The sequence below is a fragment of the Apis laboriosa genome, unplaced genomic scaffold, assembly GCF_014066325.1.
Source record: "Apis laboriosa isolate Shangri-la unplaced genomic scaffold, ASM1406632v1 scaffold25_cov139, whole genome shotgun sequence".
Lineage (NCBI taxonomy): Eukaryota > Metazoa > Arthropoda > Insecta > Hymenoptera > Apidae > Apis > Apis laboriosa.
Window position 1 is genome coordinate 1525443 of NW_025222552.1, and position 24584 is coordinate 1550026.

The following is a 24584-nucleotide window of genomic DNA, read 5'->3' on the forward strand; positions in this document are numbered from 1 at the left end:
AATAAAAACATAATTAAAATTCTTGTAAAAAGCAAGATTTTACATTGTGAAAGTAAGTGCAAAATACAATTTGATAATAATCATAATAAAATATACTCTTTTGTATTTAATCTTTATTGATCTTAGGCCAATATATTAACATATATAGCCAATATATAACATATATTTCCAAATAACATTTTATACTTCTATTTATAATTATTCAGTAACTAACACTGAATTGAAAAAGTAAATGTAAATAAAAGTATCAAATTTATATTTTTCAAATTTGTCTCCTATAATATGATATAAAAAATATATTTATTACAAAATTGAAAATAATGTTCACTATGAAAGAAAAATATTTTTGAAATGTTTATTTTATATAATCCATTCACTTGAAATAAATTTTTATTATTAAACTTTTTTCCATATATATATTCCATATATATTGTTATAAATAACTGAAAAATCATGTAAAATGAATAAATAGTTAATAGTTAATAGTAGTTTAAATACTTATGATTAAAATTATAAAGTAAGTAACTTACATAAGAGCATTATTCAATTATCTTATCACCAGTAAATATTTTAATAGATAAAATAGTAAAATCATGATGCTATGCAATAGGACGTTAGCATTGAATTATCTTTTCTTGATTTTTAAAACTTCTTTAATTATTGATCTCTAATAAATATATATAAAACGCATGAATTAATATGTTATATGTAATTCATTCCGATTTAAATTAACTCTTTTTTATATAAAGATAAAAATAAAGATGGAACATACACATACTATATACATCTTTCTACAATTTAAGATTGATCATGATCCACCGTTTTTGTCCTTAATTCATGATTTTTATCAATATATGAACAAGATTCGCACGTGAAACATATAGTAATCACACAATAAAGCAAAACGTTATAATTTCGTTGGCGCCGAATGTTTACTTTAAGATTTAACGAAAGACACATCAAGTGATAACAATTTGGAAGCGGTGAAAATATGCTGATAGAGAAGTAAAACCGTAGAATATTATTTATATTCGTGGAGTACGAACATAGTGGTACGAGGTGCATAATCCAGTGCATTGGTTTCTCCAAGATAACTGTTTTGTCTTTTTTTTTTTTTTGAATACAATTTTTATGCTGTTGTGAAATAATAAAGCGAATAAATTTTATATTAAATTAATTTACTCATATTAATTATATATTGTTTTTCGAAATTTCATTTTGCAAAAAGAATGTCTGGAACGATAAAAGAATCTATTCCATTGGAAGAATATATTTCATCTAAAAAAAATAATAATAAATCAAATTTTTCAGTTGTTAAATATATAACAATATTAAATTGGTTACCAAAGTACAGTCGGTTGGATGCTGTTTCGGATTTTGTAGCTGGATTTTCGTTAGGATTAACCCTGATTCCTCAAAGTATCGCATATGCTGCACTTGCAGGCTTAACAGCCCAGGTATTATTTATTTTTATCAATCTATTAACAGATTTATTATTAACAGATTTATTAACAGATTTTGTTTATTTAATATAATTTTTATGATAATTGGAATTTGATCATATACAGATATTAAAAAATATTTTTAAAATATAACATAATGTCTTTTTAATTACTTTATATTGATTAATTATATTATTTTTTTATTTTATTTATGTTTATTTTTGTTTTTTAAATATTTTTTTATGTTTTATTTATATTTTATTAATATTTAATTACCATTATGTATTATTATGTATTGTTTTATATATATTTCGCATTCGATAATGATATGTATTTATCTTTTTGAACATCATAAGAATATTTGTTTTTTGATATAAGTTTTTAGAATAAGAAGTTTAAATATAAAAATTTTTTATTACAATATTAAAAAGTTATATTAAATTAGAAAGTTATATTAAATTATAAATTATAAAATTTGCAATCTATTGTTTACTTAATTGAATTTAACATTTTTAAGAAAACAAATTATTTAAATTTAATTCATTTTTTTACTTTTTTTTACTTTTTTTAAATAATATCTTATAGTTTCGATATATTGCTATGTAAAATTTAATTAAGTTTTTGAAATATTCTTTTTCTTTCTTATCTCTATTAAAGAAATATATATAATTTTTGACACATGTATTAAAATAAGATTTATATAGCAGTATAAAATAAATAATTTTTGATAAAAGTATATTTATAATTATTTGAATATGTTTAAATTGATATTATAAGATATTCTGAAATTTTTTATGAAATTCTTCCGTTTTTTATGATTTTTTATAGTTTATTATAATTACATAATTTTTCTATAATTAATTTATCTTTTTCTTTTTATATTTCTATATGAAAGTTTAATAAACCGTTTTCCTTTTAATATTTTGAGATTTTACAGATAATTTTGACTTTATTTATTTATTATATATTATTTATTATTTATTATATTATATTATTTTATATTATTATATTATTTATTATTTATTATATTATATTATTTTATATTATTATATTATATTATTATTTATTATTTTATATCTAATCAAAAATATAATTTTAAATACATTCATATATACAAATTTATATATATGTATACAAAAGAAAAATAAATTAATTTAGAATAATATTCTATAATTAAAAATTATTTATACAAAAAAAATCTAAAAAAATAATCAAAGATATTTAAAAAGATATATTAAAAACATTATTGATAAGTTTTTAAATCAAAATTTTTAATTATAAAATAAAATTTCTTCCAATATATATATATATGTATATATGTTCAATTTGCGCATATGTATATTACATATGTATTTATATATTACATATATATTTTATTTCATGTTTCTGTTAAACAAAATGTCTATGTATTACAAAATGTTTTCTAAAAAAAAAACAGAAATATAGGAAAAAAAATTATCTTATTATATAAATAAAAATATGCTAATTACTATTAATTATTATTACTGATTAAGATTTATTGTATATGTTATTTATGATTTATGTTATATTTATGTTAAATTAGATATAAATATTGAAACATTAAATTCTTTGCAGTATGGTCTTTATTCGTGCTTAATGGGCAATTTTCTCTACCTTTTTTTCGGAACAATTAAAGAAGTATCGATTGGTCCTTCATCTTTGATGTCACTTTTAATCTTGGAATATACAAGAAATATGTCAGTGGATTTTGTCGTGCTTTTTTGTTTTTTTGCTGGATGCGTAGAATTACTGATGGGTGTATTACGTTTAGGCTTGTATTAACAAAATAATTTTTAATTGCGATAGATTTTTAATTTTAAAGATTTCAAAAGTTTTAAAAAAAATAACATTTCAATAATATAATAATACTCAGATGCAAAAAAACAGTGGAACATTCGGTTATATTTCTATAGATATAATATAATTTTATTTATAATTCCACTAATTAATAATCTGTCGTCGATTGAATTCATTTATTTCATTTTGAACAATGGAGCAGATATAAACAAGGATTGATGAATTCTTATTATATAAGCTAAAAATTTATAATTTAAATCCATTTAATTTAAAACAATTATTTAAATTTTATATAAATGAAGTTCTATTATAATCAAAAGATTTGATGCAAAAGGCAGTCACTTTTGTTATCACAATATCATAACATCATATTATTATCATATTATATCATATTATCATAGTATCAATGAAAATGTGTCTAGCAAAGTAAATTATACGATAATTTTTAAATATATAAAGATCGTAAGAATTCTTGATGAAGTAAATTGTACAAAATTTTTTAGTAAAATCATTTTAATATGTAAAGATTATATTTATATATATTTTAACATTTTAGAATTTGGATTAATTATATATAATTTCGAAATATGATCTTTATCAATTCTCAATGAGATTGAGATGTTATCATTTTAAACAACTTTTTTTATATAAATATGATATAATCGAGTTCTTTTAGTTTTTAAAATATTAAAAAACATTGTTATTATTATTGAATTCTATTCATATTTGTGAATTTATGATATAATAATATAGCTGATAAATTCGCCACTTTGTTTATTACATTTGAATTTTTTAACAGGAATGATATCTGAAAATAGACGATAAAAAAAAAGGATTTTGATAAATTTATCATAATTTTTGTAAATATTAATTGTAAATATTTATGGAATATGTGGACAAGAGATTCTCTTGAATTACAATTAATGTATTTGAAAAAATTTTGATAAATATTTTTCTTTTTTGTAATTGTAATTTTCAGTTCATTTTTTAAATTATTTTTTGTTCTATATTTTATTTTTCTATTGTTTATATTTATTTTTTTTTTTATTATCAAATATCCGATTATAATTTATAGTTAGAATACAAGATAAATTTTATTTATAATCTATAATAAATTTAAAATTTATTGATGTAGATTATAAGTAAAATTTATTAAGACAAAAAAAATAGGATATTTCTGGTATTAACTAGATTTTATAGATAAAATATACTTACAAAATTAAATTACAATAAATACAAATATGCAAAACTAAATTATTTGCAATAGAAAGATTTTTATATGTTATTATCTATATTCATATATATTATCTACTACATATGTAGAAATTTCTAAATTAGTGTTTTTTTACGTGAAGTCTTCTTTATGTCTTATAATAATCTAATTTGAGGATTAGAGAGCATAAATTGAGCAATTAAAAAGTTAAATATTCTGTTAAATAAGTTAAATTCTATTCTATCTATGATTACATTTTCTGATTAATTATTATAAAAATTATGATAAAAATGACATAAGAATCTTTAATATTTTGAGATAAGATATAATTCAAAAAAGATTAAAAAAATATTGCTTTAGAAATTTATAATGTTATTTAATGCTTAATTAATCAATAGTTTTAGATATTAGAAAAAAAAAACAAAAATTTTCTTAATTTTTAAATCTTCTCTTTTTAAAATTTTAATTTTGATTTTAATTAGTATTCATTTTTTCAATTGAAATATATTAAATCTTTATATAATTTTGAAGATTTGATTAATTGATTTGCAAAAAAAATAAAGGAGAATTTTTTAAATATAAATAAATTGGAAATATATAAAAATAAACATTTTTCATGTTTCTGGTGTAAGTATTTCATTTCAAAAAAATAAAATTTTATTTTACAATTTATATTTTTAGCATAATTTATTATTGATCTTGATATCAAGTCATCAAAGTAATTAATCTTTATTTTTTATAAAAAAAATACAACATTTCTTGATATTTTTTAATATTGCAATTTATTGCTGATTGGAAACTAATTTTTTAATCATAAAAAATTATATGTTGAACATTGTTAAAAATATCTTGTATAAAAAGAAATTCAAAATCTTTTGAGTATTTAAGATATTTTTTAAAGTCGATTTAATACAATATTGCTCTACAATATCTTTAGTTCATTATGATTCATATATTTTTTGAAAATATTTTTATTAAAGTATAGAAAATATTTATATAATATTATAATAGATATATTATAATAAAAATAGAAATATAAAATTGACGAAGTAGAATTGATTATATTTATTAATAAATTATATTTTCTTAAATTCTTGCAATGTAAAAACAAAAAGTCGCGAAAAAAAATTAATTATTTCAAATTAATTAATATTTTCTAAAATATTAGGGTGTCCCATCATTGACTGTAAGTTTTTTTTGCATCACGCTAGGAATGACTTGATTATTTTTTTATGAACATGCAAAGAAAAAATTATCTATTAGTCGCTTATGGCATCGGTTTCAGTCATCCCAGAGCTCTTTTAAAGTATGTTTCGTTGATGACACAGTCTCTTTTAAAACTTTTTTCTACACCGTTCAATATGAATAGCCAAAGAAAGCATTTGCAGGTTTTAAAAAGGTGATAATGCAAATGATACTACAGACGAGATTTGTATTGTTTACGGGAGTGATGTTATAACTATTACGATCATCCATAATTGATTTAAGAGATTTAAAGATGGTAATTTTGACTTGAAAGATGAAGGTCGTAGCGACCGTCCAGCAACGACGAATACGGACTTTATCAAGACCATCGCTGAAAATCTGCGATATAGTACGCGCGCGATAGTGGATACCAATAACATTTCCAGGAAAATGGTAGATAATTATTTGACCAAGATAGGATATATCAATCGATGTGAAGTTTGGGTTCCACAGCTATTGATAGAGACCGACTTTATGAACCGCGTCTCTACGTGCGATTTCCTTTTCCAGTGACATGAAAGAGATTCTTTTTTAAAGAGAGTTGTCACTGGAGATGAGACTTGGATTTTGTATCAAAATATACATCAAAAATGCACTTGATTGAAGGACAATAGATCTTCAACTGTCGCGAAGCCTGGATCTCACCCGAAGAAAATTCTTTTATCCATTTGGTGGGATTTGTGGGAAAAATGTAATCTGTTATGAGTTCTTTTCTCAAGATGAAACCATCAATTTTGGAAAATATTGCAATCAGCTTGATAAATTGAAATACGCCATAGCAGAAAAACGGCCAAAATTGGCGACAATGCAAAACCACATGTTTTATTGACTATAAGAGAAAAGCTGTTACAGATTGATTGGGACATTCTATCGAATCTTCTGTACTCCCCAGATCTTATTCTATCCAATTATTACTTGTTCCTGTTATTAAAAAAATTCTCTCCATGATAAACAATTCCAATCCGTAAGCGAAATAAAAAGGCACCTCGAGCAATATTTTGCAAATAAACCAACAATTTTGGAAAAATGAGACTTCCTGAGAGATGGAAGAAGGTAATAGAGCAGAACGATTCATATAATGCAATATAATAAATTAACCTTAAACAACAAATATCATGTATTCATTTCGTATCAAATAAAAGAAAGAAAGAAAAGAAAGTAAAAAGAAAGAAACTTATGGAACATCCTAATATTAAAAAGGCACCTCGAATCTTTTAAAATAATTAAATTATCAAATTAAATACTTTTTATAAAATAACAGTTATAAATAATATTTAATATATTTTAATTATTTATTATCTTTATATTCATAAATATAATCAATTTTTATCATAAATATAATTTATGTCTATTTAATAAAGTAGCTTTAAACTTTTATTTCAGTATTCAATATATCTCGATGTATTTTCGATTATTGAAGTTGATAATTCTTGTATTTAATAATATTGAATGTTGGAAATATTCATCTTTTAATGTCCATCCGTTATTACATTGTAAGATATAGAAATGATAATATGAGTTCGTCAACTGTCTTGTTCGTGCCATCATTATTACAGGAAAGAAATATTAAGCAGTTCACCGATTATTGGCGAATATAGTGAGAGTTTTATTATAATCTTATGAACAAATGATCGACTATCAATATTGTCAAAGTATTCTATTGATATCTATAGGATATCTTTATCTCTTCTCAATATTATTAGTTGTAGAATAGTGTCAATGCATGCATATTTTAATGTTAATTCTTTCGTGAATATATACATAAAAATCATCAAATTTGTTTTTTAAATGAAATAATATATTTTTTAATATATTTTTTAATATATCAATCGATGTAGCTCGATTATAAAAAAAATATCAATCCATATGTGTCTAAATATTATTAATTTAGCAAATATTGCAATTAGCAATAATTTGAATTTTATAAAATTGTATGAGAGATAAAATAATACTCGTCTGTTTATATTTTCTTTGTTTTTCATATAATAAGTTTTACAAAATTCAAATTGAAATTTAATTTATATATTAAACTAATAATTTTATTGAAGCATGTGAAATATATGAATTAATAGAAAATGAATTGTATTGATATATTAAAAAATATATAATTCAATTTAAAAAAATAAAATTAATGTGATTTTTATGTTTTCATTCACGAAAGAACTAGAGTAATAACATAATATACTTTTTTTCATATGAAATTTTCACATGAAAATATGAATACATATGTATGTTGCAAATGAACCACATAATTATCTTTTAAATCATTCATTACAGAAAAAAATAATTTAAGAAAAATTTATTTTGTTATAATTTTATGATGGTCACAACTGTTATCAATCTTCTTTATTTTCTTCAATAAAACTATGCTTCTTTCAAATAGATATGCAATATTATGTATATATAGTTGTGTTACGATATAATTACAAACTAAGTAATTTATGAAATATGTAAATTTTCTTATTTTAATAATAACTGTGTGCTTCTAAATATTTTCTTATCTCTATGATATTATTATATCTCAGACTTTTTCTTTGAAATTTTTTATATGTTTTAAAAAATAAATATTTATGATCTATTCAAAGTATTCAAAATTTAAAAAATTACATTAAAAAGAGAATATTTATATTTAAAATAAGTAAAAATTAAATAAATTATGTCATAAATATTAAAATTCGAATGAAGAAATGTTTAGAATAAATAATGGATAATTTCGACATCTTTATGATTTAAAAACTACGTAAAAATATGAACTAGATCATAAATAAAAGAAAATACTTAAAGATACATATTACTAAATAAAATGAAATATCTGATAAACTATTATTAGTTCACAAATAATTTAACATTTGTTAGATAAAATTATAATTTACAATACAACTTTTATATAAAATGATCAAATAAATCTAGTTGTGTAAGAAAAATTATATAATTTCATTAAAAAGAAATACAATTGTATAAGAAAAATGTAAAATCCTATATATAATATATTACTACTTATTATAGTATTATATAATATAGTATATAATAGTATATAATATAATAGTATATAATATATAGTATATATTATAGTATATAATATATATTACTTATTATGTATTATATAATATATTTTTATAATTTATATATTTTAATAATATTATTATCTATTTCTATTAGAAAATAATTTAAATAAATTTAACAAGTATACATATAATTTTATTGAAAATTTGTGAGAGAAGTTTCTGTTTCATATTATTCATTTTATTTAAAAAATTATAAGAAGGCTACAGGTATACAATGATAATTAAAAAAATATTTTAGAGTATTTTAAATATGTAAATAAATTTTCATTATATTCTCTATCATCTTGTAACAAAAAATGTGATGATATCAAAAAATGTAAATGTTGACATATAAATATATTAGTACCACTTTGCAAGATTGGAATTAAAGCATCTTCAAAATTAACAACTAAGTGTCATAAATGATTTAATGCTTTTTTTTAGAAATATCACATATTAAAAAAATCTTTGCAATTTCATAAAAAACTTATTTATATAAATTTGCGTTAAACGAAACAAAATAAAAATAGATATTTCGGTTTTATTACCATCTCACTTTGTTTCTGTTTCATTTCATTTAACACAAGCTTTAAGTGCTTATAATTAATTAATCAATTATTGCCAACCATCAATATTAATCAATATTATACTAACTTTTATATTTGTTTTGGTCTCTAGAATCGATTTATCAAATACATGTACAATATATATTTTTGAAAAAACTAATTTAAATGTAAAACTATGAATAATATGATTTATGATTGAATAATATTATAGTTACTAATATAATTAATATATTTAATCATTTTTTTTTTTTGTAACTTGAAAATACTAAATCATAAAATGATTAAGAAATTTGATTTTAAAGTTAATAATTGAAAAAAAAAATAAAATCATAAGAAATTATTTATATACTTGCTAAACTTTCATATTAACGAATCTCTAAAATACATAAAAAGTTAAGCAACAAAAATATTTACAACATAAATAAATATACTTTTTTTCATATCTTAACTAATTTTTAAAATAAATATTTATTTACTATTTATTAATTTACTTTTAAAAGTTTTTTCACTTTCAATATAACTTTATAACACTATAAAAGTATGTACGCATATATATATATATATATATATATATATATANTATAATATAATAATATAATATAATATATAATACAAATAATATATAATATATTATATGTATATATAATTTAAATAATAAAGAAATCATAAGATAAGAATGAATATTCTACTTGATTTGCATCTGTGTATTCCAGTAATGATTTATACATAGGTGTGCACAATTCTTCTAATAAAATTTTCAAATTCAGCATTCATAAGAAATCTAAAAATTAAATTATTAAATAAATTATTAAAATTATATATAATAATAAGTATATATATATAAATAAGTATTAATATTAATGTTGAAAAAGAACTACATTTAAAATTTTTTCTAAATTAATGTTTTAAAAAATTAGACTAATAACACATTAATTATTTTGATAAAATCGTGCATACCTACCTTAAATAATATGCAATATTAAGACAATTCTCTATTTTTGAATTTATTACCCGTATACAAAAATATTATTATTATAATTCATAAAAATTTTAAGTTGGATTTAATAATATTACTTTTATTTTATTTATATATTATTTATTATTTATTTTTTTCATTATTTTATGCATTATTTAATCAAACTTATAAGTAATAATGTCATATAATTTAAATATTCTTTATATTAGTAATATTTATATAAAAATAATAGTAAGATAAAATTAAAATTAAAAAAATAAAATTAATAAAAGGAATATCATATTGAAAAAATTATTTTAAAGGAAATTATCAAACAAAACGAATTTTTTTCAAAATTTTACAAAATATTAAATTCACATTTCTGTTTTATTTTATCATATTCCAAATATTATTTTGTGAAAATGTGAAAATATATCTATAATATTTTTTTGCTTAATTTTTTTATACAAATAATTATTATTATTATGACAAAATTAATGTATATATGCATTTATAAAATGCATATATGCTCTAATGCTCTAATTACATCACAAGTAATATAATATATAAATAATTTTTTCGTATACAAGGTAACAAATTAAAAAAGAATATAGTATCTGAATATTAGTCCTGCAATAGCACATTAATATCTTTCATTTGACTTCAAAATATTATATATGTTTATATAATATTTGTATAATATTGTATATTATACATATTTACATCTTGCAAAACATTCTTAAAAAATTCATTTATATTTTTAAATATTTATTTTTAAATTATATATTTAAATGTTAAAAAGAATATTATATAAATTATATGTGTAATATTATTTTCTATTTCATTAACGAATATAATCAAAAGCTGTATGCCATTGCAAGATTAATAAAATAAGTATGTATGTTTATTATCATTTATTTATTTTATAATGTAATTAAAAAATATTAAATGATAAAATTTTCTATACTAATAAAAATTTTCTATATAGGTTTTTTAGTAGATTTTATATCGATGCCCGTCACATCAGGTTTTACTTCTGCTACTTCAATTATTATTATCATTTCACAATTGCAAGGACTTTTAGGATTAAAGTTTAAAGCGCACAATATTGTTGATAATCTACGAAAGATATTTCAAAACATCGAAAATATACGAACAGCAGATTTAATTCTTGGACTTTGCAGTATAGTATTTCTTCTATTTTTCAGAGTAAGTTTTTTCAAAATAATAATTTATAAAAATAAAATAATAGTTTCTAATTCAATATTTATGATTGAATATTATGATTATAAAAAAAAAACTAAAGATGAATCGAAATCTGACTTTTAAATTCAAGAAATTCAAATCTGAAATTTCATGAGATCTCGAAGCATTTAAATTTTAAAATTCTCAAAATTCATGATATTTATAATTATTTTTTTCTAATATTTATTTTGTCAAATTTTAGTAAATTTTAATTTTTAAAATTTGTTAAATTCATAATTAATTAATAATCATTCTTTTAATTTATGAAAAATTTTTATTCCATAATTCTTTATACAAACTGTATTTACCTTTTTTGTTTTTAAATACAAAATTATATTTTACATTACATTTTTAAATGCTGAATTAATTAAAATAAATTTAAAGTATATAGTGTATATATAATTAGATTATAATTAGTTAAATAAGAATAAATTCATATCATAACAACTCTATTTAAATTTTGAAAATTTCAAAATATAAAAATTTCGAGAATATTAAACTTTTTTAAATTTCGAAAAATTTCAATATTTTAAGATTTTCAATGATTTATTCTGAAAAAAATCACAATTATATATATATATATATATGTGTAACAATCACGATTAAAAAATTCACATTTTTATTCAGCAACTAAAAGATATGAATTGCTGTTTTGGAAATGATAATAGTCAAACAAAGAGAAAAAGTAACAAGATGTATTTGAAGAAAGTCTTGTGGTTTCTCTCCATCTGTCGTAACGCTTTGGTGATTCTATTTACTTCGACGATAGCTTTTTATTTCGAAAAAATAGGATCTTCGCCATTCATTCTTTCAGGTTTATTTGTTCTTTATTCTATTGAAATTTGCATTGAGAAATTTTCTACAATGAATTATTCTTCGTTATTAATTTTTCTTTCTGATTTAAAGGAAAAATACAATCTGGACTTCCCAATTTTTCTTTACCTCCATTTTCATCTCATATTGGAAACGAAACTTATACTTTTTGGCAAATGACTTCTCACATAGGATCGGGAATAATTGTGTTGCCTTTGGTGTCAGTGTTGGCAAACGTAGCTATTGCTAAAGCATTTGGTAAAAAGCATAAATTATTTGTAAAATATAGTGGACTTATATTTAAAAAAATATTATTATGAATATATTTTCATGCTCTTATAACTAACAAAAGATGAAGAATTTTTATTTAATACATCTAATATATAATATTTCTACAATGATATAAATAATATTAAAATTATATATAAAATATATAAAATATATAATTATAATTATATATAAAATAAACACATTGTATTTCTTCAAGTATAATTTTAATTTGTAATTTTAATTTGAACAAAATTAATATATATATAATATATAAGAAATATTTAAATTAATAAAAAAAATATTTCATATATTATGTGCGATAATGAGCAATATTACAAATAAATTTAGATTTATTGTATATTATTATTTTTTATTAATTATTTACTTATTATATCAAAAATATCAATTTATTATATTAATTTATTTAATTTTATATATATATATTTTACATTTTGACAAAAATTTTATATAGAATAATGGTAAATTTGAAAAAAATTAATCATAAAATTTTATCTCTATATTTTTTGATTCATATTTATTTTACAATTCGATTAATTTTAAAAGAATGTACAAATATTTTTATTGATCGTAACTTTGTTAATTTATTTTTCATTCCATTCCAAATTTTCCATTTCATTTCAAATTTATCTCAAATTTACTTCCAATTTATTAAAACTAATTTATAAAAATCATTTATAAAAATTATTAAAAATTAAAATTATAAAATTATTGTTAAATTGTTTATATTACTTAAATAACATTTTCTAATAGAATATATTTTATTTATATTATTTATAGAATATTATATTACTTATTTTTATATTACTTATAAATCTTTTTTTTTTAACTATATGAAAATCTATTTGATTATAATCAAGTACATATTGTTTTCAAAATTATATAATCGGATAATTCGAATCTCAAGAAAAGAACTAAAGTTTTTGTCTTGTAACATTCGAGTTAACGAGATTCAACTGTATTTATTATTTAAAAAGGATTTGTCAATCATATGTTATGTTATGCGTCTTAATATTAAGTCTAGTAATTATTAGAAAATCCCAAATATGTTTTTAGTCATTCATATCTATTTTCGAAAATCTAATTAACATACATCAATGTTACAACAGATACTTAATACTTAAGTTAGGAATCTAAATGTTTAATTCAAAGCAAAAAATTAATATTTTTAAATATTAATAATTTTAATATAATATAATTAAATAAAAATATATATTAATATTTTTTTAACAATTAAGAAAAATAAAATTATGCTATATAAATTTAAATTTAACAATTTTCTTCTTATATAAAGTTTACATGATATTTTTTCAAAAATTAGAAATACCAATTTTTTTCATTTAATAATTTATTCATAAATAATTTTTGAAAATTTTAAAAATAACAGTATTCAGTATTCGAACAATATTCGAATTAAATTGCATATAATATGATCATTTTTTAAAGTTCGAGTTATCTCGAGAATTGAGCTTAAAATCAAGATATGTAAACATATATATCTTTTCTCTTTATAAGTACAAGTAATAGATTTACTTGATCATATATTTCCGTATCATACAGCTAAAAAAAGAACAAGACAATGTATGATATATCAAATCCTGCTTTATTTTAATAAAGATGATATAACGTATCATTTGACCTATTTTTTTTACTTTTTATCATAAATTTTTTTTGTAATGGAAATGCATTTATTTATTTTATTATTTTATTATTTTATTATATAGTAATAGTAATATAGTAATAATAATTTTTTCTTGATATGTTTCAAAATTAAAATATTTTATGAATATTAGAAATCCTTGAAATTAAATATATAAATTATACTTTTTGAGAATTTGATAGAAATAACATCAGAATCTTTGATCCGCAAAAAACATTGAAAAACATATTGAAAAACATTGTCATAAAAAAAATTTTTGTAAAAAATATTTACTACTTATTATTATTATTTTACTACTTTACTATATCTATGTTCGATTAATATTTTAATTTTTTAATAAATAACTAAAAAGTAAAAATTAATAAGACAATTAATAATTTTTAAAATTTTACGTATAACTTTTAAAAATATTTAAAAAAAATATTACATTTAAAATAATTTTAAAATATTAAAATTATACTATAAAATAAAAAAATTTGGCATATAATTTAATAAATATACTTAATAAAATATATATATAAAATATATGTGTAATTATTTTTCTAATATTAATATCTTCATACAAACTTCATTGAAATTTAATCATCATCAATGAAAAATTGTATTTTAATCTGTTATATTCATTTTTACATATAAAATTATTTTATTCTTATTGCTACATTAAGATTTTATAAAAATATTGTTTAAAATAAAATATCAAACCATATTTACGAAATGTTATATATAATTCACCAATAATAATATGACGATAAATATGAAAAAGATACGATACTATGTGTAGATAGATACGATAATATGTGTAAATAATATTTTCGATCAGAAAACGACGCCATTGGAGTTCCTCCAAATACGCATTAAATTTTTCATATTTAGCATTGACGTCACGTCGATTTGAAAAAAACTTAAATTGGAGAATTAGATTCTTATTATTATAAACAAGCAAAAATGTTTGAAAATTACTTCGTAATAATATTTTGCAAATTCACTTATGAAAAATATCCACGTGTTTTCAATACAGATTCACGATTTTTAAAATACAATACAGATTCACAGTTTTAAAATATCGATGAAATACAAGTGACTGAGAATTTGTATTTTTAGCTAACAGTAGCAATGTAAATGCGACACAAGAAATGTTAACGCTCGGTGTGTGCAATATATTCGGAAGTTTTGTTTCCTCGATGCCAGCTGCTGGGGCGTTCACCAGAAGTGCTGTCATTTCTGCCAGTGGTGTACGAACGCCTATGGCTGGTATATATGTTGGTAATATTTTTATTTATTTTAATATGAAAATGTAAAAATAAAAAATAAAAGGACTATTTAATAAATAAGATTTTTTTTAATATCAACAATTTATGTACAATTGAAATGTATCCACAAAAAATGATTTTGAATTAATAGAAGATAGAAAAAAAATTTCATTTAATTCTGTTTAATGTTTAAAAATATTTTTAAAATTATAAAATTATAATCACTCTTATGAAAATATATTTATTTGATTATTTTCTGTATTTATTATTATTTCATCAAAAAATACATCCATTATAATCATAGCTTTAATCTATTATAATCTATTATAATAAATAAATGCGTATTAAAATTTGCATTTTTTTTAGTACAATTAAACAATAAAACATTTATATTAAATAGAATAATAATTCTAAACAAAAAAAGATAATTAAGTTTTAAGAAAATTATTATTCTGACTACATAGAAAACACGTAAAAAAATGTAATTAATAATAATTATGATATAGATATTTTCATTCATTTTTTTTTTTAAATTTCCCTTTACTTTTTCCTTTTCTTTATATATGATATAATTTATAAAAATAATTTATAAATATATGATATAATTTCTCTTTCCTTTCATCAAATAATTATAAATAAATAGTGTTATAATATAATATAAATATATTTTTTTAGGAATTATGACATTACTGGCATTGAGCTTCTTAACACCATATTTTTATTATATTCCACGTTCCACACTTTCAGCGGTGTTAATAAGCGCGGTAGTATTCATCATTGACTTGAAAATAATAAAACTGTTGTGGAAAGGATGCAGTGAGTTTTATCCATATAATAATAAAATAATATAATTAAATGTATAATTAAATAATATAATTAAATGTTGCATATAAATATTATTTATTGAAAAAATAATTCTTTTCTTATTTTCCTTTTTCCTTTAATTTTTTTTTTTTTTGTTAAATTTTTGTCACTACTACTGTAATAAAAATAAATATCCATAGGATAATAAAAAATTTGTAACTTTTCAGATTCGTAATTTTAGATAATATTTGCCAAAAAAAAAAAAAATTTTTATATATATGAAAAGTTAAAAAAATATGTTATTATCATTGCAATATGTTATTATTTGCAAAATATCCATATTTTGTTTTTGCAATCATATATCTTCATTAAAATTTTTTTCATAATATTATGAAATAAAATCAAAATGATTATCAAATTCTACATTAATTATAGAATAATTTTTTCTTTTGGATATAAATGCATCAAAATATTTAATGATATTTCATCAAATTTCAATTTTTTCTAATTGCAAAATACAAAATAATATAATTTAATTATATTATATTATTAAAATGTAATTTATATTATTAAAATAATTATTAAAATAATAATATAATATAATCATATACATATATTTGAATATCTGATAAATTGAAAAATATATTAAAAAGAAATGAATCAAATGAAAAATGAAAAAGGAATGAAGAAGATCAACATAAAAAAAAGTAAAAATTATTGCAAGTGAAATGAATAAACTTGCACAAATTTTTTCAAAATTTTAATGTTTATAATATAAGAGTAAAAATATAATTAAATATTATGATAAACTATCTATAATATATTTGTATAATATATTCATTTGAAAAATTTTATTTGGAAAAAGCTAAACAAATATATTATAATATTTTTATATAATTATAATATTATAAAATTTTTATATTTCATCATCAATATCTTATTTCTAATTTCAGAAAAAGACGCTGTTGCCGCAATAATAACATTTTTAGTTTGTGTGATATTTGGCGTTGAATTGGGACTTTTAATTGGTGCTGTGTTTAGTTTGATTTTCTTTCTTCGACCATCTGTTAGACCAAAAATCGAAGTGATTCAATACAAGGTAAAAGATAGTAGCTTATTATTATACGTTTGTGATATTAATATTAATTACTTATTATACATGTGAGTAAAAGATATCATTCTTTTCGATTTATTTTTACATGTAAAATACATTCTACTTATTTGTATCATCTATTATAAAACATTCTGAAATTAAAATAATTATTTTTCAATTCAATCAGATGTAAATATAATATTGTATAAATTTACAGTAGAAAAATAATATTATATATTATTATATAATTATTATATTATTATATAATATTATTATTGTTTCTACATTTAAAAAATCAAATATTATTTTTTCAAATATTATTAATTGTATTTTTTAGACACAACTTGGACATAAATATATAATACTTAAACCAGATAGTGGATTATTTTATCCTGCTGCGAATTATTTTTGTAAAAAAATGATGAAAATAATTCACAAACATGATGAAAATAATATATTATTTATTATTGATTGTGAAAGAATACGAAGTATCGATTATACAGCAATAAAAGTAAGAGATACGTGTATATATAAAATATAAATACAAAAATATTCATAAAATAATATATATATAAAAACACATAAAGTAAAATTTAAAAGAATAATATATTAATTAATATATTAATAATATATTTTTTTTTAATTATAGGAAATCGAACTGTTATCTGCAAATATTAATGCTGAAAAGAAAAAATTATGGTTCATGAATATTTCTTTACATACATTTAATAGTATTGAAGCTTTTGCAAATAACAAATATTTTTACTTTATTGATGATGAAGATAAAATATCTTCTATTTTTCATGGTATATTTTAATTGTTAATTTTTTAATTAGTTATTATTATTATTTTTTTAAATATTTTAAAATATATCTAATGTAATATTTTATTGTTTAGATATTTTAAATAACACAGAAATAATGAAAGGACAACTTTTAGAAAACATGATAGAACATGGAACATTTATGTATACCAATGATAATAAAAAAGAGTCAGAAATACTTCCAAAATTTATAACAAACTCTGCAGATGGCACAGAAGAAATTGCATTAATGTTAACATCTTCACAAGAAACTAAACAAAATTGATATATCATTTATGCAGTATTATTTCCTCGTTTTCAATTAATATTTTTGACAAATATTATAAGTAATGCGAAATAAGAAGTATCAAGTAATAATATTGCTTTTAAGATTGAAATATTCTCTATTGAAAACATTAATATATAACAGTATAAGTTGATTTATTTGAAATATTATTATTATATATAACAGTATTAATAATTAAACTTAAAAAGTACTTATATATACACTTATATATATATATATATATATATACAATATGGCAATTTTGAAAAGAAAAAATACAGAAAACATTTATAAATAATATATATATATAACATAATAAAATGAATATTCAATGATTGAAAATGCAATGTATTGTTTACTATACTATATTCTAATAATTATTTTGTTCATTAAAAATTAAATTATTATATATATATATAAATTAATTGTAAATTATCAAAAAATATATATAACATATATATAAAACATTTTTAAAATTAAATTTGAAAATTTAAAAATTTATTATGATTCAATAATTTTAAATTGAAATTAAAATATTTATAAATGCAAATTTTTTGTTAAAAATAAATATAATGAAATTAATTTTTTAATTTTTTATTAATTTTTACAATTATAATTATATTATAAATATAACAGTTATAGATATAATTATATTTCATATTTTCAACATTATAATTTGTAAAAATACATATATGTTTATAATATCTATATCTACATAATTGATGAATCTTTATAATACATTAAAAATCTATGTGATAAATTATTAGATCCATTTCAATAAATTAATAAGTCTATTAATGATTTATAGAATATTTATATGTGCAATTTTTAATGTATGTAGCACTAAATATAATTAAATATTAATCATTATTTTTAGATTACTTCTAATAATTTATCAAAAAAATGTTTTGAACAATAAATATTCAATTTTATAAATTTTTATTAAACAAAATTTAAATTTAAATTTAAATAAAAACACCAACTAAAATTTTTTAAAATTTTAATTTTAAATCTTTATGATTTTTTATTATATTATAGCACATGAAAAATTATTTTTATTATTGGATTTGTTTTATAATTATATTTATTAAATAAACATTTCAATTAATATAAAAATTTTTAAGGTTATATAATATACATATATATAATTATTAGATATGTTTTTATAATTCGATAAAATTAAAAATATATATATAAAAATATATGATATCATTTATAAAAATTAAAATGATCTTATCTTTATATAAATAAATAAAATTTTTTTAAAATTTTTAATATACAGTGTGTCTTTTGAAAACTGACAACCGAATCTTGATTCAATATATTTTTTTGAAACATTATTAAAATATAAAATTAAAGTTGAAAGATACATTTTTTACATTAGTAATTTTTTTTCGAAAAAATTCAATTAAAAAAATTTTGGGAATCAAAATCACTAAATTTATGAAACTATACTTTTTATCAAAAATTTTAAAAAAGTTCTAGTATGTTGCTTTTATGCTAATTTCACAAAATAGTGTATTAACAAATTCGAAGAGAAACATTCCAAAAAATAAGAAATAGAGACCACTGTTCTAAATACATATATGTATTGATAAATTTTTTATATGTATTTATGTGTTATTATATTGAAGAAAAAAATTAATTAGATATTAGAATAATAAGATTTTATTAAAAAAAATTTCAATCAAACAAAAAAAATCTTTAAATGTTATTAGTTATCACAGTTTAACATTATTCAAAAAAATTAAACAATTAAAGTTAAAATACATGCTGGAACAATAATATTTTAATTAATATGATATATCATTAAAATGTAATAATAGTTAATAATAATTTAATATTACATTGTAATTTTTATATTATTCGTCTCATTTCATTTCATTGTATATTGTATTATTAAAAATTTTAAATTATTAAAAGACAAAAAAAATCTATTGCATACAGTTTAAAAAATATAATAAATAATAATAATAATAATAATAATAATAATAAATAAATATTTTAAAATAATTTTAAAATACATATAGTAGAAAAAATATATAATATATCATATAGTATATAATTTTTGTTATTATATCTTACTATATATAATTATTATTTACAATTTATAGATAAAACTATCTTATAAATTTATATGCATAGTATATAAGTAAGGAAATAGCATTTAGTATGTATTTAAATAACATTATTAATAATTATTTATTTATATCTGTGAAGAGAAATTTTAAAATTCAATAAAAATTCCATTTAGATATTCCATAAAATTCACATTACATATAAATGGTTATTTACATATATAAATGGTTAATTATATTAAATGGTCAATCAAGTGATAAAAATTTTTAATAAATCTTGAATATCAGAACTTTTATCTTTTTTTTAAATAAAATAATGATATTAATTTTTTGTTATTTAAATCTAATAACATTTATTTGAAATATTTTTTTCTATTTCATATAATTAAAGAGTTGTAGTAAATAACTTTATATAGAAAAATATAGAAAGATATATAAAAGAATATAAAGATTTTTAAATTTCAATAAAATAAAAAAATCAAAATGTTTCAATGTCAGCTATAATCATATATAAAAATAGATTTCTATTTGACAATAATTTTTACAAGCCTCTTTAAGGATATCATAAGATCAAATAATTTTGATAATATAATTTATCTATTTTAATATTGCATAATACTCTAACAAAATATTCATTTTGGCACACAAAATAAATTTATTGACTTTTTTATATTTTTCTAGTATTCAATAGATAAATTTCAGAAAACAAGTTTTAATGTTAAAAAATTATTTAATTTTATTATCAAAAATTATAAATGTTTAAATATAAACAAAACAACTATAATGAAGAACTGATTAACAGAGAACTATAGATAAATCTAATGAGATTTCTTATTCATGTTTTGAAATATCTCTTGTACAAAAAATCAGAGTGAATTTTTATTTAAAATATCAGCATTGAAAATTTTTGACAATTATGCTATATATATAAATTATAAATGTATACAAAGTAAATATGAATAAAACATCAAATTAATTTATCAAACACATTGAAAAAATTAAATTTTAAATATGCATAACTTTTAAATTATTGAATTACTAGAATTAAGAATAAATAATTTTTGAAAATGATTCATTAAGTAATAAAGAAGATATAAAAAAAAAATCATTAACTTCTAATGCAAAAAGAATTTTTTCTTTTTTATTTAAAACATTTTTTCATAATTTCTATATTTTTCGAGATATATGCTTTAAAAAATTAAAATACAATCTTATTTGTAAATGTAACATTTTATTAATAAGTATTTGTATGCTAATTTTATTATAAATAGTCAATAAGAATTGCTACTATAGAAATAAATTTCTCAATATTAAATTTGAAATAATAATGACAATACTTATATAATGATATGAAAAATATGATATGATATACTAATATAATATATTATTAATACTTACATAAGTTAGATTAGGTTAGGTATTCAAAAATTATTAAATTTTTTTTATGTCTTTTAACAGATTTCAATAAATATCAAAAAATGTTAATTTTGAATATTCACTAATTCAAAAATTATTTTTATTCATATATAAAATTAGTTTTTTAAAGTTTGATAATAAAAATGTTATATTGATTTGTATTTACAAATCGTTTAATGAGTCAAACTTAATAATTTTTTATAATATTTCGAAAATAAACTTTAATCTTTTATCTACATATATTTCATAAGATTTTAAAAAATTTGTTAATTCTAATATTTTTCATAAGTTTCACGATTCCTTTAAGTTCAATAAATATCATTATTATTATATATTAATTATAAAAATATTTATATCAAAGTGATTGTATACTATATTATATATATATATATTATATTATACTTTATATATATACTATACTATACTATATACATATACCATACTATATATACTACATACATACTAACTTAAAAATTTTTATAGAAATAAAAGATAATTGTTTCGCATTACAATAATAATGAGAAAATAAAAATGAATGGAATTAGTATTTCTGAAAAAAAACGATTAGAATCGTTGAAACATAAAAAACAAATTTTTAAAGCCAAAGAATTGATAGTACAAAATGCATTGAAGAATTTGGTAAATATATTTAAAATTTTAAGTTTTTGAGATGTTGAATATTTTTTATTTAGTATTTATTTTTATAGGATAATAAATCATATCAAGGAAAAATAATATTTGACGATGATATTGATAAAATTGAGCAACCTAAAATCAATCAAAAAGAAAAAAAAAGGAAATATTATTTATTTGATAATGATGATAATGATGATGAAAATAATGATATTGATATTAATAAATTTGAAATTAGAAAAAAAGTAAGCTTTTTATAATATTCATAATCAATCTTAAATAATTAATAATTTTAATTCTTATAGCGTAATATTATTTTGGGAAATGATGAACGATTTAAACTTGATAAATATTTTATAGAAGATAATCAAAAATTAAATAAAAATATTACTACAAATAATGATGAAATTGATTTATTAAAAGAAAAGCAATTACAATTAGATATATTAGAAAATATTTTGGGAGTGCCAATTATTTTAAAAAATGAAAATATAAATAAGGATGTAAAACTTTTAAAGTAAATGAATAAATAAATTAAATTATATATTGATAAATAATTTTTTCTATACTAATATTTCAATATTATTAATAATAATTATTATTTATAAAAATATATTTAAATATTTTTGTACATATGTTATATAATGTTTTAGAAAAGGAATGATTAGATATGATCCTACAGAAAATGATCATAAAGAATATGAAATTAATACAGAGAAATCTGAATCAGAAACCAAGAGAAATAAAAAAAAAAATAAAATTAATAGTAAAGCCTTGAATGAAAATCCATCTGTAGAGGTGTCTAAAGATATATATTTTTCAATATCAGATTCATTATCAAAAAGTTTCAAAGAAGAAGAACAATTTAGTTTATTAAATATATATAGAAAAAAAATAGATAAGGAAAAAAGTTAATTTTTGTATAATATATTAATATATTAAATATTTAATTTATATATTTATTATTTTTAATTATTTTTTTTATCATTACAGAAGATAATAATGATAATGATAATGATAATGATAATAGTAATGTGTCAAATATGTCATTAAAACTTCAAAAGATTCATTTTGATTTGAATTCAAAGAAACTATTTAAATATGATTCTTCTGATAATGAAGACAATAATAAACAAGAATATATAAATAATGAACAATATATACACCATGAAATTAAAGATATAAATAAATTTTTCTTTGATATTAATGATATTCGTTTTAATGGTTTGTATTTTATATTAAGATATATATTATATATATAATATATATAATATTTATTTATGAATATATAATATAACATATTTAATAAATTTTAGAGGCAGAAAATTTTTTTTCAAAAGAACATGTGTCAGAAGATACATTTAAAGAACTTAGACAAGAATTAAAACAAATTGTACGCTCAAAAATTCAAAAAAATTTGAAAAAGAAACAACCTTGGGGATATAAAAAGAAAATAAAAAATCTTTAATGTGTATTTTTATTAAGATTTTAAATATGTATAAAATATTAAATTTATAATGTTTTTAATAAAGAGAAATAAAACTTTGTATGGAGATGTCATATAGAATAGCTTATATAAAATATAAAATACAAAATATCTTTTTTAATATGGGATTAACATTATTTTTTTATTATTTACATTCTCATTATTATTGAACATAAATATTTATATAACTACTTATATAATTATAATTTTTATTTATTATAATAATAATTTAATTTATACTTTTGAATTATATCTATATTATATAATATTTTTAAGCTAATTAAGAAATTAAATATTAAAATTAATAATTAGAATTGTTAAAATATTACAGAAGTATAGAAGATAAATGCATTAAAAAGATCAAATTTATTAAAGTACACTTTTTTCATAAATAAATGAGGCATATAAATTTGTTTCACTAGATCATTTTTTTTAAATATATTTTTT

At 17.6% G+C, this 24584-nt stretch overlaps 2 protein-coding genes across 4 annotated transcripts; both read left to right on the forward strand.

Annotated features, from left to right (window-relative positions):
• Positions 1-721: 721 nt before the first annotated feature.
• Positions 722-18737, forward strand: LOC122713654 (sodium-independent sulfate anion transporter). 3 transcript variants are annotated; one of them, XM_043934318.1, is made up of 11 exons: positions 722-1457; positions 3039-3234; positions 11272-11492; positions 12156-12342; positions 12534-12599; positions 15391-15552; positions 16215-16355; positions 17297-17442; positions 17774-17947; positions 18086-18242; positions 18334-18737. In XM_043934318.1, the coding sequence occupies exons 1-11, from the start codon at positions 1230-1232 to the stop codon at positions 18522-18524; spliced, it is 1869 nt and encodes a 622-aa protein (XP_043790253.1). In that variant the 5' UTR covers positions 722-1229; the 3' UTR covers positions 18525-18737. The 3 variants fall into 3 exon arrangements, with proteins under 3 accessions (XP_043790253.1, XP_043790254.1, XP_043790252.1); XM_043934317.1 differs by having other exon boundaries at positions 727-1457; positions 12435-12599; XM_043934319.1 differs by lacking the exon at positions 15391-15552 and having other exon boundaries at positions 723-1457; positions 12435-12599.
• Positions 18738-22842: 4105 nt separating this feature from the next.
• LOC122713618 (putative uncharacterized protein DDB_G0274405) lies at positions 22843-24227 on the forward strand. Its single transcript, XM_043934223.1, has 5 exons — positions 22843-22896; positions 22957-23168; positions 23305-23561; positions 23645-23875; positions 23968-24227. Exons 3-5 carry the CDS (start codon positions 23312-23314, stop codon positions 24117-24119), a joined length of 633 nt encoding a protein of 210 aa, XP_043790158.1. The 5' UTR covers positions 22843-22896; positions 22957-23168; positions 23305-23311; the 3' UTR covers positions 24120-24227.
• Positions 24228-24584: the final 357 nt, after the last annotated feature.

Excerpts from the sequence above, each read along its gene's own strand:
- LOC122713654 (XM_043934317.1), top strand. The coding sequence starts at position 1,230 with ATGTCTGGAACGATAAAAGAATCTATTCCATTGGAAGAATATATTTCA. Across the intron at positions 16,356-17,296 it reads ACTGTTGTGGAAAGGATGCA|AAAAAGACGCTGTTGCCGCA; the intron begins GTGAGTTTTATC and ends TTCTAATTTCAG. Across the intron at positions 18,243-18,333 it reads AATATCTTCTATTTTTCATG|ATATTTTAAATAACACAGAA; the intron begins GTATATTTTAAT and ends TTTATTGTTTAG.
- LOC122713618 (XM_043934223.1), top strand. The coding sequence starts at position 23,312 with ATGATTAGATATGATCCTACAGAAAATGATCATAAAGAATATGAAATT. Across the intron at positions 23,562-23,644 it reads AAAAATAGATAAGGAAAAAA|AAGATAATAATGATAATGAT; the intron begins GTTAATTTTTGT and ends TTATCATTACAG. Across the intron at positions 23,876-23,967 it reads TAATGATATTCGTTTTAATG|AGGCAGAAAATTTTTTTTCA; the intron begins GTTTGTATTTTA and ends AATAAATTTTAG.